Source organism: Camellia sinensis, chromosome 2, assembly GCF_055761805.1.
Source record: "Camellia sinensis isolate YWXY chromosome 2, ASM5576180v1, whole genome shotgun sequence".
In the NCBI taxonomy this organism is placed as follows: Eukaryota; Viridiplantae; Streptophyta; class Magnoliopsida; order Ericales; family Theaceae; genus Camellia; species Camellia sinensis.
Window position 1 is genome coordinate 175700652 of NC_138962.1, and position 15502 is coordinate 175716153.

Genomic DNA, 15502 nt, shown 5'->3' on the forward strand with positions numbered 1-15502 from the left:
TTGAATGTCTTTGTGGCCCAGTATGCCTTATGTTCTAGCTCCACTGGCAAGTGAGAAGCTTTCCCATAGACAAGTCTATAAGGTGACATGCCAAGCGGGGTTTTATAAATTGTACAATATGCCCAAAGTGCATCGGTTAGTCGCAAGGACCAATCTTTGCGATTCGGGTTAACCGTTTTTTCCAAAATATTTTTATTCTCCTGGTTAGCAAGTTCAGCTTGATTACTTGTCTGTGGGTGATACGCGGTTGCAACTTTATGCGTAATAAAATATTTTTTTCATCAAAACTTCAAAAGATCGATTACAAAAATGCAAATCCCCATCACTTATAATGGCTTGAGGAATTCCAAACCTTGATAAAATATTTTCTTTCAAAAATTTTAAAATAGTTCAATGACCATTATGCCTGCAAGGAATTGCCTCAACCCATTTGGAAACATAATCAACAACAACTAAGATATAAAGATATCCAAAAGATGAAGGAAAAGGTCCCATAAAATCAATGCCCCATGATCATTATGCTTGCAAGGAATTGCCTCAACCCATTTGGAAATATAATCAATAGCAAGTAAGATAAAAAGATATCCAAAAGATGAAAGAAAAGGTCCCATAAAATCAATGCCCCAACAATCAAATAGTTCAATCACTAAAATAGGGTTCAAGAGCATCATTTTTCTACGGGTTATCCCTCCTAACTTTTGACAACGCTCACAAGATTTGCAAAAATTATTACTATCCTTAAAAAGGCTTGGCCAATAAAATCCACGCTGCAAAATTTTTGCAGCGGTTTTCTTTGAAGAAAAATGGCCTCCAGGAGCTTCAGAATGGCAAAAGGAGATGACACTATTTATTTCATTATTAGGGACACATCTTCTTATGATTTGGTCTAGACAATATTTAAACAAATATGGATCATCCCAAAAGAAATTCTTTACTTCAACCAAAAATTGCCTTATGTCTTGTGCAATCCATTAACTCGGGATCATGCCTGTAACAAGTTAATTAACAATATCAGCATACCAAGGTAAATCAGTAATAGTAAACAATTGCTCATCAGGAAAAGTATCCTTTATGGGCATTGGTTCTATGGAGTCATCAAACACAAGTCGAGGCAAATGATCCGCCACAACATTTTCTACTCCTTTTTTGTCTTTAATTGTGATGTTGAATTCTTGGAGTAGAAGGATCCACCTAATCAAGCGCTGTTTGGCATCCTTCTTGGCGAGAAGGTACTTTAAAGCTGCATGGTCAGTAAATACAACAATAGGCGATCCAACTAAATAAGCATGAAATTTGTCAAAAGCAAATATTACAGCTAGCAACTCTTTTTTTGTGATAGAGTAGTTCATTTGGGCATTATTCAAAGTTTTACTAGCATAGTAAATGACATATGGCTTTTTGTCCATGCGTTGTCCCAAAACAGCTCCAACTGCATAATCACTAGCATCACACATAATTTCAAAAGGTAAAGACCAATTAGGTGGTTGCATGATAGGGGCAGAAGCAAGCATGGTTTTCAATTTTTCAAAAGCCTCTTGACATTTATTAGTCCATTCAAAAGGTGCATCTTTTAATAAGAGATTACATAACGGTCTAAATATGGTTACTAAAATCCTTAATGAATCTCCTATAAAAACCTGCATGTCCTAAGAATGATCTAACATCTTTAACAGTCTTGGGGGTAGATAGATTTGCAATTAACTCAATTTTAAATTTATCTACCTCAATTCCTTTAGAAGAAACAATGTGTCCAAGTACAATTCCAGAAGTAACCATGAATCAGCACTTCTCCCAATTTAACACAAGGTTCTTTTCTTCACACCTGGCCAAAACTTTCTGTAAATTTGTTAAACAATCATCAAAAGAAACTCCAAATACAGAAAAATCATCCATAAAAATTTCAAAAAATTGCTCCACCATATCACTAAAAATACTCAGCATGCACCTTTGAAAAGTGGCTAGAGCGTTACATAATCCAAATGGCATCCTTCGAAAAGCAGAAGTACCAAAAGCACATGTAAAAGTGATTTTTTCTTGGTCCTCTAATGAAATTTCAATTTGGTAATATCCCGAGTACCCATCTAGGAAACAATAAAATGCATGTCCAGCTGCCCTTTCTAAAAGTTGGTCCAAAAATGACAAAGGGAAATGGTCTTTCCTAGTCATGGAATTTAATTTTCTATAGTCAATGCACATACACCAACCCGTAACAACACGAGTTGGAATCATCTCATTGTTCTCATTTTTTTACCACAGTTATTCTAGACTTCTTGGGTACTACTTGTGTGGGACTTACCCATTTACTATCAGCTATGGGATAAATGATCCCCACATCTAATAGCTTAAGGACCTCTCCTCTCACAACATCTTTCATTGTAGGATTCAACCTACATTGCATCTCCCTCAAAGGTTTGGCATTTTCTTCCAAATAAATTCTATGAGTGCACACCAAGGGACTAATTCCTTTAATGTTTGCAATGGTCCATCCTATTGCCCCTTTATGTTGTCTCAAAACATTAAGTAATTTACCTTCTTGCACAGAGTCAAGTTTAGAAGATATTACCACTAGATATGTGTCCTCGGGTCCTAAAATGCATACTTCAACTTTGCAGGCAAAGGTTTCAACTCAAGTTTTGGTACTTGTTCACTTGATGGCAAAGGCTTACTCATAGAAGTTGGCAATTGCTCAAACTTTGGCTTCCACTTGTAGTCTTTCAATTCTTGTGCAGATTCCAATAAAGAATAAATGTGTGCAATTTTTGAATCTTCATCAAAATCACAAGAATTAACTAAAGCGAGATTCAAGTGGATCAAAAAAATAGAAGTTATTGAAATGCTTTTCAACAAATGTATCAATCAAGTTCACTTCCTCAATCTCATCACTATCCCTTGGTTGTTTGCAAATATTGAAAATATTCAACTCCAAAGTCATATTACCAAAAGACAATTTCATCACAACATTTCTACAATTAATCAAAGCATTGGAAGTTGCAAGAAATGGACGACCTAAAATGACAGGAATTTGTGTGTGTATGCAAAACAGGATGTGTGTCCAATACAATAAAATCGATAGGGAAATAGAAGTTATCTATTTGAACCAACACATCTTCCACAATTCCCCTCGGTATTTTCATAGAATGGTCTGCAAGTTGGAGTGTAATGGTAGGCGGTTTAAGCTCTCCAAGACCTAACTGTTCATAAACTGTATATGGTAAAAGGTTCACACTTGCCCCAAGGTCAAGCAAAGCTTGCTCTATCCTATAGTTGCCAATCACACGAGATTGTGGGGCATCCTAGATCCTTAAACTTTGGTGGGGAAGTTTGCTGAGTTATTGCACTTGTTCTGTCAAACAGGCTTTCTTTTGTACATTAAGCTTTCGCTTGACTGTACACAAATCTTTCAAAAATTTGACATATGACGGGATTTGTTTTATTGCATCCAACAGGGGGATGTTAATTTTGACTTGCTTGAAAAGTTCAAAAATTTCAACATTTTGATTTGATTTCTGAGGGGGCTGCAATCTTTGAGGAAAAGGAGCAGGAATCGGACATCTCATTTCTTCACTTGGCTTGGACTTGTCAATATCATCACCACTCTTTGATTTTGAAATATCCTTAGGCTTTGGGGCCTTCATAGGAATTGTTTTATCAATAATTTTTCCAATACGAAGTGTAGTAATAGGTTTGACATGTTCAAGCTGAGTGTTAGAAGATAAAGAATCACTCACACCATATTGTCCTTGTGGGTTGGGTTGAGCTTGAGCAGGAAATTTACCTTTTTCTTGAATGCTCAATGAATATGTCAATTTGGTGAGAGTGTTCTTAATGTCATTTATTGCCTGAGATGTCTGATTATTTATCACTGTCCATGAATTGTTGCAATGTATCCTCAAGGTTATTCTTTGGTAGGGGAGCACATGGAACAAAATTAGAATGTCCTACAGGTTGTGGGGGTAGTGCAACATTATTACTCCAACTAAAATTTGGGTGATTCCTCCATCCTGGATTGTAAGTCTCAAAATAGAGGGATGAAACAGGCTTTTTAAAAGTGTTTACGGCATTTGCTTGATCATGCAACACGTCCTTAAAAGCTGGAATAGTTGGACATTCATGTGTTAGGTGTCCCACGGTCTCGCAAATGTCACAAATATTTTCTCTTTTAGGCACAGTTGTGATTTCATGAACTTTCCTTAATTCCATGGCCTCTACTTTTCTGGTAGAAGTAGATATCTTGCACTTACATCATCTTCATCTTTTAGTTGGAACTTACCACCACCAGAAACTGTAGAAGAAGGCTTGGTTTTACTAGAATGTCCTACAGTATCAGTGGTATCCCAAGATTAGGCATTCTCTGCTAGTAAATCAAAGTACTCAAAATTCTTTAATATGCAAGTAAGGATTTTCAGAGTCAAGGCCATGAAATTAGGAAGTAACGCAATCATACCCGGTTTAAAATTAAAATTATTTGCATTTGGAGGAAAAATAATACAAGACGGGTTGCAAATAATCACGCAAGGTTCAAACAGGTTGGGCCATTTGAATTTGATTTTCATTACCACCATTATTTGCCATGGTGTCAGGTGTGAGGGTGTACAAATAAATTAAATTCAGACTCAAAGAGATTACCAAACAATGTATCTAAATCAAAATAAATGCTTACCAACCGACCAAGATACCAAATATGCCTGCAACATAAGCAAACTTTTTTTTTTTTTTTTTTTTAAAGTAACAAAACAGTGACTAACTGTAATAGGGGAAACAAAAAAAACAAATAAATAAACAAAAATTATCACAATCACACCAGCAAAAACACTACCCCACTGTTCCGACGCAACAATAGCACTACTTTTTTTTCTTTTCTTTTTTTTTTTATAAAGAAAATCAATTCCTACTTATTAACAAAAATAAAATCAAAAAAAAAAAAAGAAAAAGTGGAACGAGTTTACCAAAATTGCAAGAGATTGCAATGCAAACTTCCTTGGTACTTTTTCAAACAATGATGCAGATCCCCGGCAACGGTGCCAAAAACCTGTTGCGACTTTTATATTGCAATCCCAAGTGCAGGATGTCGCGAAGTAGTATAACTCGGTGAGTCTGAAGTCAAATCCACAAGGACCAATTTGTTCAAAATAATTACTGACCACTCAAATAAAGTAAAGAAAAATATGATTTTGAATTTTTGAAATGGTTGAATAATTTGAGAAAAATAATTAATTAAAAGATAAGATAAGGTGATTATAAAAAGGGTGCTAAGGCATCAAGGATCCTCCACCAATGCTTTCTTTAGAATATTTTAAATTCAATTTATATAACTCAATTGAAACATACACAAGGTATTTCCAATTGAAAGATAAAAATGATTATTCCATATAAAAATTAATTCCAAAAAAATTAATTACTTTAAAAATGTGCTGGATTTTGCATACGAAGATGCATAAGGAATAGCCCCCAAGGCCCGTATTGCGGTCTACAAAGCTTGCTGGTGGAAGATCTATACTTTAACCGATACTCTTGCGGCAATTGATGCTGCCATGTTTGATGGTGTAGATATCTTGTCAGTCTCCATGGGAAACAACTCCCCCAAGCCATTTTACAATGATGTTTACATGATTAGTACGTTGAAAACTGCTCAAAACGACATTTTTGTGACATTCAGCACAGGGAACATGGGCCTGACACCATCAACAATAGTTAACTCGGCTCCCTGGGTGACCACTGTTCTCCAGCATTATTGACAGAACCTATCCTGCAAAGGTCCGACTCGGAAATGGAGAACAAGTCCCCGACAACTCTCTTTACTGTGGTAAATCAGTCACTGATGATGCTTTTCCCCTCCAATTCTATAACACTTGCACCTATGAAACCATACCTTCAGATTCTATCAAGGGTAAAATCTTAATCTACAATGCGAGTGACATTGCTGCTGATGCCATTGCCTTCACTATCACAGAGGCCCAAGGCGTCGGATATATCCAATTGAATGTAAAGGGGGATGAGGACCTGAGTATTCCTCTTATCTGGAACTCACCTACAGTTTCAATAAGTTCTGTGCATTCTGTTGATTTTTTGTTATATATCAATAGCTTGGAGAATGCAACAGCAAGCCTCATTTTTTAATGCAAAACAGTAGTTGGGGAGCATAAGGCCCTAATGATTTTAGGATTTTCTTCAAGGGGGGCCCAACACAATTGTCCTCGAAATTCTGAAGCCAGACCTTTTAGCCCCCGGGGAAGCTATCATGGCTTCGTGGACAAATGTCATGCCCCGTACTATGATTGAGAATGATATCAGACACGATGAATATAATTTCGTCTCAGGCACCTCAGTGTCGTGCACTATTGTTGCTAGCTTCGCAGCGCTTATGCGCAACATTCATTCAGATTGGTCCCTGGCAATAATTAGATCTACAATGATGATAACGTCACTCGACCACAGTAACCGTTCGATATCCAGTAGCAATTTTCAACAGCTAGGAACTCAATTGGACTTTGATGCTGGTCATATTTCCCCACAATTGGCTACAGATCCTGAGCTAATCTTTGATATTGATGGTATAGAGTACATAGACTTCTTGTGTACTTTGAATTACCCTACTTCGCAACTCTACAAAATTGTGGGAGAGCAAGTAATCTGTGAAGAACCAGCTTTTCACCAAGTGTCTCGGCTCAATTATCCATCATTTTCGACCATTTTTAACAAGCTGAGGAGAATGCCAGATTGTGGAGGACCGTGACACACGTGGCAGAGTCAAGGGAAACATACACATTGACAGTGGTTAATTCAAATTCGGATATTATGATTTATGTTGTTCCAAAGCAATTGCAATTTACCAGGGCAGGTGAGAAAAATAGTTATTCGATTGAAATGAGCTTTTTTACTCTAATGGACCTAATAGATTGGATGTTCATGTTCCCATGGAGGTTCTTGCTATTGGATATGTAATCTGGGAGAGTTGTTATCATTCTGTTCGGCTCCCTTTACAGTGGTGTGGTCATTTGAGTAGTTTTTGCAATAAAATGAAATTTTCTACAAATTTTTGCTAATTGAATTCTGAGATTCGATCTTTCAACAAACAAAATAATTCAAGTAGCAGAAATTCGTAAAAAATTTTATTTTATTGCAAGAACTACTCAAATGACCACAACACTGTAAAAAGAACCCGAACATAATGACAACTCTCCCAGATTACATATCCAACAACAAGAACCTCCATAGAAACATGAAGATATAATCTGTTAGGTCCATCAGAGTAAAAAAAAACTCATTTCAATCGAATAACTCTTTTTCTCACCCGCTCTGGTAAATTGCAATTGTTTCAGAACAATAGAAATCATAATATCTGGATTTGAATTAACCACTATCAATGTGCATGTTTCCGTTAACTCGGCCACGTGTGTCACGGTCCTCCATAGTCTCGTTGCTCTCCTCAGCTTGTTAAAAAGGTCAAAAATGATAAATAATTGAGCCAAGACACTAGGTGAAAAGCTGGTTCTTCACAGAATACTTGCTCCTCCACAATTTTGTAGAGTTGCGAAGCAGAGTAATTCAAAGTACACAAGAAGTTTATGTACTCCATACCATCAATATCAAATATTAGCCCAAGATCTGTAGCCAATTATGAGGAAATATGACCAACACCAAAGTCCAACTGAGTTCCTAGTTGTTGAAAATTGTTGCTGGATATCGGACGGTTATTGTGGTCAAGTGACGTTGACGTTGTCATCATTGCAGATCTAATTGCTGCCGGGGACCAATCTGAATAAATGTTGCGCATAAGCGCTACGAAGCCAGCAAGAACAGCGCACGACATTGAGGTGCCTGAGACGAAATTGTATTCAACATGTTTGATATTATTCTCAATCATAGTAGGGGGCACGACATTTGTCCACGAAGCCATGATAGCTACCCGGGGGCTAAAAGGTCTAGCTTCAGAATTTCGAGGACAATTGTGTTAGGCCCCTCGAAGAAAATCCTGAAATCATCAAGGCCCTATGCTCCCCAACTACTATTTTGCATTAAAAAATGAGGCTTGATGTTGCATTCTTCGAGCTACTGATATATAACAAAAAATCAACAGAATGCCCATAACTTATTGAAACCGTAGGTAAGTTCCAGATAAGAAAAATACTCAAGTCCTCGTCCCCCTTCACATTCAATTGGATATATCCGACACATTGGGCCTCTGTGACAGTGAAGGCAATGACATCAGCAGCAATGTCGCTCGCATTGCAGATTAAGATTTTACACTTGATAGAATCTGAAGGTATGTTGTCATAGGTGCAAGTGCTATAGAATTGGAGGGAAAAAGCATCATCAGTGACTGATTTACCACAGCAAAGTGAGTTGTCGGGGACTTGTTCTCCATTTTCGAGTCGGACCTTTGCAAGATAGGTTCAATCAATGGTGCTGGAGCCAATAGTGGTCACCTAGGGAGCTGAGTTGACTACTGTTGCTGGTGTCAAGCCCATGTTCCCCGCCCCGAATGTCACAAAAATGTCATTTTGAGCAGCTTTCAACGTACTAATCATGTAAACATCATTGTAAAATGGCATGTGAGAGCTTTTTCCGATGGAGATTGACAAGATATCTACACCATCAAAGATGGCAACATCAATTGCAGCAAGAGTATCGGTTAAAGTACAGATTTTCCTCCAACAAGCTTTGTAGACCGCAATACGGGCCTTGGGGGCTATTCCTTGTGCATCTCCGTATGTAAAACCCAGCACACCGACATTGGAAATCTCAGCTCCAGAGCAACTGAAGCAACAGCTGATCCATGGCCTGTAGTATCTCGTGGAGACCTGTACTCCCCACCACCATCGACTCGCCGACTGATTAGAGTTTTGATTCTAGAGGCAAAGAAACGGGCACCAATGATTTTATTGTTGCAGTCATCGGCAGAGAAATTGTTGCATTCTTGGCAAATTCCTCAACATTTGCTGCTGTTAAGGGGCAACAGTCCTTCGTCACGGAAGCCTACATTCTCCAACCAAATTCTCCGTGTCGACAAACCCAATTATGATACTATCACCATATCCAGCATGGGGACATAGTCCATAGGATGTGGCGAGGCCAAGAAAATTAGGCATTCATGTCATGTGCAGTTGAGTATCGAGTGTGTCTTCCTCAACTACCATAACCCCTGGAAACAAAGAGATTTTATCAACCTCACGTGTCATGGAAGCTGCAAATCCATGTACAATGTGGGAGTACTCGTATGAAATGTTTAGCCGCTGACAAACTGCATCTAGCATGGACACATGCCATGCACGTCTATTGGTTGCACTTGGCATTAATCCACCATCTATAAGGACAATGTATGGCATGATTGTCGCACAAGACAAACCATGTAATAATTGAAAGAATAAAAACATCATAATTAAAGCCATGTTATTGTTGCTGATATTAGAGATCACACAAATGCTACAGAGATTGAAAGAAGGAAGAGAAATTCTTCACTCTCAATATTTGATTTCACTTACTTAAAACACTTAGGTAGCTAAGGTATTTATAAGCCTTAATACAAAATCTTCAGAAATCTTACACACACACACACACATATATATATTAGACTAGTTGCGAGGTGTCGCGCTTCGCACGAAAGAACATGCCCATGGTTCAAGCAATCTTATATTGCTTGATTTGAACCTATTAGTTATCAATGTACAAAAACATGAGCATAACAAAATGCAATACTTATACCATGTTGAAGGAAAATTTGCTAAGTATTGATAATTTGTGATTTTTTTTTTTTTAGTGGGCTACATAGATGCAAAAACAAAACAAAGATCATTGTCGTATTCCTCCATAACAAGCATGGACAACTCTTGCGGGAAGCACGCAAACCCCAAAGATGAAATTAGAAAAAGTACGTCACATATCATTACCAAAAATTCAAGCAACGCACTTGAAGTAGAAGCATTAATACTAATGTATAAGCTTCAAATTTCTAACCACGCAAGTGTTATGGATATTAACAGAAATTGAAAAGAGTGGTTATGGATGAAATCATTAACATGACATACCTCCTACGTTAATAACTAATATGAAGGTAGAATAAAATGATGGACCGAATTGATAAAAAAACTAACTTAGAACCGAAAACACGAACATTAAAAAAACTTTTTAAAAAAATTTTATACATAGCAATCTCTATACTTTCTAAAATGAATCGATCTGATTATCTCACCAAGGTAATCTCCAAGTTTGTATCGACAAAAGCTTTTAAGATGAATGATTCAATGTTGACCTTTAAAAAAATAAAAAACATTGCTGGACATAAAAATAGACTCTAAGCAACAATTGTTTAACAATTGTATGCTTTATATTTCCATTGACAAATCAAAAAATCTTGATTGGTTACACGAAGTATGATATCTAATTGACAAATCAAAACAGTTTCATGAGGTAAGTTCATAATTGAATGGTATGCCAAATATATGTTTGTGATTTGCATTCACCAACTTTTTTCTCCAATACATGACACACGAACAACTTTATAATTGACCATAGGTAGTAGGCACATATACACATGCTTGCAATGATATGCATAGATATATATACATTTTAAAAAACATGCCCACATTTGAATTTAGTGGTAGTCGATTGTTCTAGTACAAGAAGACAAAACAACAAATACTACAGCTAGGTATTGCATGAAATGACAGATTTGTAAACATACAATGCATTTGGAAGGCCAAAACAAAATTCAAAAGCCATATATATAGAAACAATCTAAAAATGAAAGTTTAACTCATTGAGTTACATTAAAACTATAAAACCAAACAGGGAAAAATTACCGTTAAGTCCTATTTTGTGTTTAATATTACTATTCCTATCAAGTTTTATTATAGACAACTCACAAAATTCAACTTTATAAATTTGATTATAATTTTACCCTTCTCATTTAATATGAATAATAATTTCATAAACAGTTTTAATTATGAAAATTATATTAAACAAAACATAACTAACAATCAGATCAAAAGATCATTTTCTATTATTAGAAACTATGATTTTTTATTTTATTTTATTTTATGGTAGACAATCCAAGAGGGCAAAAATTTATTAAAATTCCATCAATAGTCACAGAAAATAATACAGTGGTGAATTCATAAATTTTTCAATGGTATTATTGAAAATTTATAGGACTAAATGGTTTTATTAAAAGCAAAATAGGACTTATTGATTATTTTTTCAAGAAAGAATAAAGCATAACCAACTTCCAAGGAATAAACTTTTGTAAATGAGAATTTTAGTTCCAAATAAAAATTTTGACTAATCTTTGTCATCAATTTTGCGACCTCACATCGAATTTACACACTTTTTGTCAAAATAAAAATTCAAGAACAGTCCAACCAAATTTTTAAATATGAGGGCATAGGGCATAATCTTTTGAGTTAAATTGACAATGATAAATATCAGTGAAATAGCAAGATGACATTCTTATATGAGCAAGACTTGGTGATTAGTCTAACCAATTATGCAATGACAGTGTTGAGAACAGAATTATCAGGTACATACAATGGTTAACAAATACATAAAAGAACATTAAAATGGTTAATACTAATCACTTTGAAGCCACATTACCATTCAATGTCCTCTTAAATGTTTCCCAATTGCAAAATAGAGCTCCAGAAAAATAAGTCATAGGGTAATGCTTATCACTACTAAAAGGATAGGTCAAGTACCTATATATATATATATAGCATTGGGCCTACAAACAGGGTACTTTGCTCTGAACATGTACTCAATCCTCTAGAAAATTTCTAACATGCATATTTAAAAAGCAAATAATGAATGAAGATGGCAAACATACCTTTCTAAATATCTATCCAGCTTGCAAAGAGTGACTACAAGAGAGACCAAACAACTAATGCAGTCACAGAAATTAAAGCTTGTTATAATCGGCCAAGACATAAAAATTAGAAAATTCAATACATAAAGCAAACACAAAACTATATAGAGAAAAATATTCTACACACCAAACAATAAAGTGATATAGATCTGTGGAAGATTTTTTTATTTTTTTATTTTTATAATCTGGTAGCAAGTCACAAGGCACAGAGGACCGTCTCTTTATCTGTGAAGAAACAAAAAATCGAAGACACAAAAGTAAATGAAATGTGAATTTTATTCCCTTTCCATTTTATGAATTATGAAACTAACCACAACACCTTGTGTTAAGAACTATGGACTGCTAAATAATATAAAAGATAACCTTAGAACTTAACATATACACGACAACAAGCATAACAATGAGGGTTTAGGATTTAGGATTCGTTGAGGACTACAATGGTGTTGTCTATATTTTTCTGAAAATATACTAAAATAGATTCATGAGCATTTAAAAGACTATATGACCACTACCTCTTGTTGTTGTGTGATCAAGGCACAAGGCATGAGGCCATCTTATTCGAAATGGAAAATATATCAACCGATAAAGCAATGAATCAAATGAAAACGTCAATAAATAATGGAGACCTGCAGGTTTAAGCAATAAATTAAGATTCATATGCTGCTAAAGCAACAAACAATGGAACTTGCTAAAGCAATTTCTCCATACTAATTTGTTGTTGGTACAAAAAAAGCTACCAAACAGCTAGCATTATGATGAGCAAACATGCTATGGATTTGACCCTTAGATTTTGTGGTGCTTTGGAGTTTAACCACATATATGAATGTTTCATAAAACTAAAGTTTTGTCAAGATTTGAACCCAATTTCATAATCAACAATGGGAAAAATACAATTGAACAAACAAACAATGGAACTTGCTAAAGCATTGTCAACGAACTTGCGACACAATTTCTCCATAACTAATTTGTTGTTGGTACAAAGAAAGCTACCAAACCGCTAGCATTATGATGAGCAAACATGCTATGAATTTGACCCTTAGATTTTGTGGTGCTTTGAAGTTTAACCATATATATGAATGTTTCATAAAGCTAAAGTTTTGTCAAGATTTGGGGGTTAGCAGTTCAGATTATTTAGAATTAGATTCCTTTATTTTTGTACCATTTCTAAGCAACCAAACAAACCACTAAGAAGTGAGGCAGTAACTTGAAGAAAAAAAAAAGGTTTCTAACAATTTGCTACCCAGAAGAGGTGTTCATTTTCTAGAGTTCCAAGAATTAAAAACCCATAATACCAAAAAGAGGTTGGTCAGTTATCCGAATAAAATATATGAAAATATTTAGTGGGACTCTTTTTGAGGGGTGATATGAGCAATAATTTTTTTTATAAATGTTTCTCAATTTTCTACATCAGGATATGGGTGTTAGTGCTGTTTATCTCTTGGTGATGTTTGTCATTTATGTTCTCCTAGATGAATGCCTAGAAATTCTGCTTAGGTTCATGGTAAATTTGTTACAAACCCGATGCATATTTTTTGTGTTATATCTATTTTAATTAACAATTCAGCACTTGTAGGTTGGTTTCTTGGTATAAATTAGTCACTAATGGATGCTATTCTGTAATGAGTTTTTATTGCCTCTGCCGCTTGAAAACCAGTCAGTCAACCACTTGCCTTATTTTGTACCTTTTGTGGGTAACAAAACAGAGTAGAAAGGGAAGGAAAAAGAGATTACCTTGGTGAGAATCAGTTCAGTTCCTGCTCCACAGTCGTAAATTTCTGTTTGGTAACTGGTAAAAACAACGAAATCAACAAAGAAATAGGAGCGAGGAATTTCATAAATTAATGATTCAAAACCATTGAGGAACAATTGTAAATTTAAATAAAATAAAACAACACAAATTGCAATGCCTTTATAATTTTACTTCACAGGACAATATCAGGAAAGAAGAATTCAAGCACATCAAGGCATTTCAGTTTCATTCCACTGGAAATTGCAATGAAGAAACTGCAAAAGGTCTGCAAAAGGTCTGCAAAAGGTTAAGGAAAATAGGTTTAATTTCGAATATGTCTAAGGAAAATACTGAAACCGAAAAGGGTTGTAAGGGAAGGAGGAAATTGACAAATTGAAATCTTACGTTGCGAGCTATAAATTGAAATCGAAGGGTCGAAGGGTTGATGAAGAGGAGCGTGACGAAGGAGGAAGAGGGTTGGTGTCGATGAAGAGGAGGTGGCGCAAAGGGTGAGAAGAAGGACAATTATGGTAGAGAGGGTAGGTTTTTTTGTTCTGTTCAAGAAGAAGAGCAGAGAGAGAGAGGGAATGTGGGAGGGGGCAGACGTGGGTGGGTTGGCATACATTTTGGTGGCAACAAACATTGATACGAACCATTAATATATATTTAGAATTAATTTAAATCATTAAAATTAAATTTAAATGTATCGCTAATATATTTTAGACATTTAAAAAAATCTTTTTGGGTATTTTGAAAACTTTCTAAAAAATTCAATTTTTTGACTTTTTTATTTTTTTATACAAAAAAATCACAAAAAAAGATTAACTTTTTTAATACAAAAAAACCAAAAAATCACAAAAAAAAAGGACTAAAAAATTAACTTTTTACTAACTTCTTAAAACACCATTTTATCTTATTATATAAATAGATATATTTTATCTATGTAACGTGGCTCCCCCTTGGCTGACTGTTTCTTTATTATTTGACTTTTATCTTCTCTATTTGAAAGGTGGTGGTCCCATCTTCCATCTAAAAACACAGAATAAAGCTTGGTAGTTCAAAATTTTCGAGGCTTGATTGGCCCAAATTGGAAAACAATGTTGTTTTGCTTTGTTTTTTTGTTTTTTTTTTTTCCTCTCTTTTCTTTGAAACATGGAGAATTCTTTTTTCCTCTCTTCTCTGAAACAGGGAGAAGAGGGAAGAGAGAAGAGAGAAAAGAGAAGGAATAAAGAAGAGAGAAGAGAGGCGATGACGGCGTGACGGAGGCGATGACACAACGGTGGGTCTCTTCCTTCCTTTTTTCTCAACAGATCTATGTATGTATACATATACACAGATCTGTGTGTATACACACATAGATCTGTCTCTGATTTGGTTTTGATTTGTGGGTTTGTTTTTTATTTTGATTTGGTTTTGATTTGTATACATAGATGCTGTGGGTTTGTTTTTTATTTTGATTTGGTTTTGATTTGCATATATACACACACAGATCAATTGATTTGGTTTTGGAACTTCATTTTGGTCATGTTTGAAAGAGAGAGAGAGAGAAGAAATTGTGTAGAAGGTAAGGAAGGGAAAGGAAAAAGAAAAAAAAATTCGGGCCATTTGAGCCCTGGTTTTTCGAGCTACGTAGCATGATTGAAAAACACATATCTGCTAAAACAAAATAACAATAAAAGTAGAGTGGTACTCCATGAATTATTTTGAACTCTCTATTTCTTTGGTCATCCATTTATAATTTTTGAAACCCTCAAAATTTCTTTTTCTCCCTTCAAATAATACCAAAATTATCCTTGTGAAAACATTACACCTATTGAATGCACACCCCCAACACCCAAAAAAAATCCATCTTCCAAAAAACTCTAACAAAACTCATCAAGAAGAAGAAGAGCCAATGTGATTACTCTCTCTACTAC

The 15502-nt window shown here is 35.3% G+C and overlaps 1 protein-coding gene and 1 long non-coding RNA gene across 2 annotated transcripts in view; both read right to left on the minus strand.

The window, feature by feature from the left end:
• Positions 1 to 912: 912 nt before the first annotated feature.
• LOC114264260 (subtilisin-like protease 4) overlaps positions 913 to 15502 on the minus strand; it is a 99783-nt gene continuing 85193 nt past the window's right edge. Inside the window, exon 4 of the mRNA XM_082916202.1 lies at positions 913 to 1240. Coding sequence (XP_082772328.1) covers positions 999 to 1240 — 242 coding nt within the window. The 3' untranslated portion in view covers positions 913 to 998. The remainder of the gene's footprint in view (positions 1241 to 15502) is intronic.
• LOC114264262 (uncharacterized) lies at positions 1247 to 14220 on the minus strand. The gene is made up of 4 exons (XR_014362086.1): positions 13992 to 14220; positions 13765 to 13872; positions 13589 to 13643; positions 1247 to 1836 (listed from the first exon to the last, which is right to left on the minus strand). It is a non-coding gene; the product is annotated as an uncharacterized LOC114264262 (long non-coding RNA).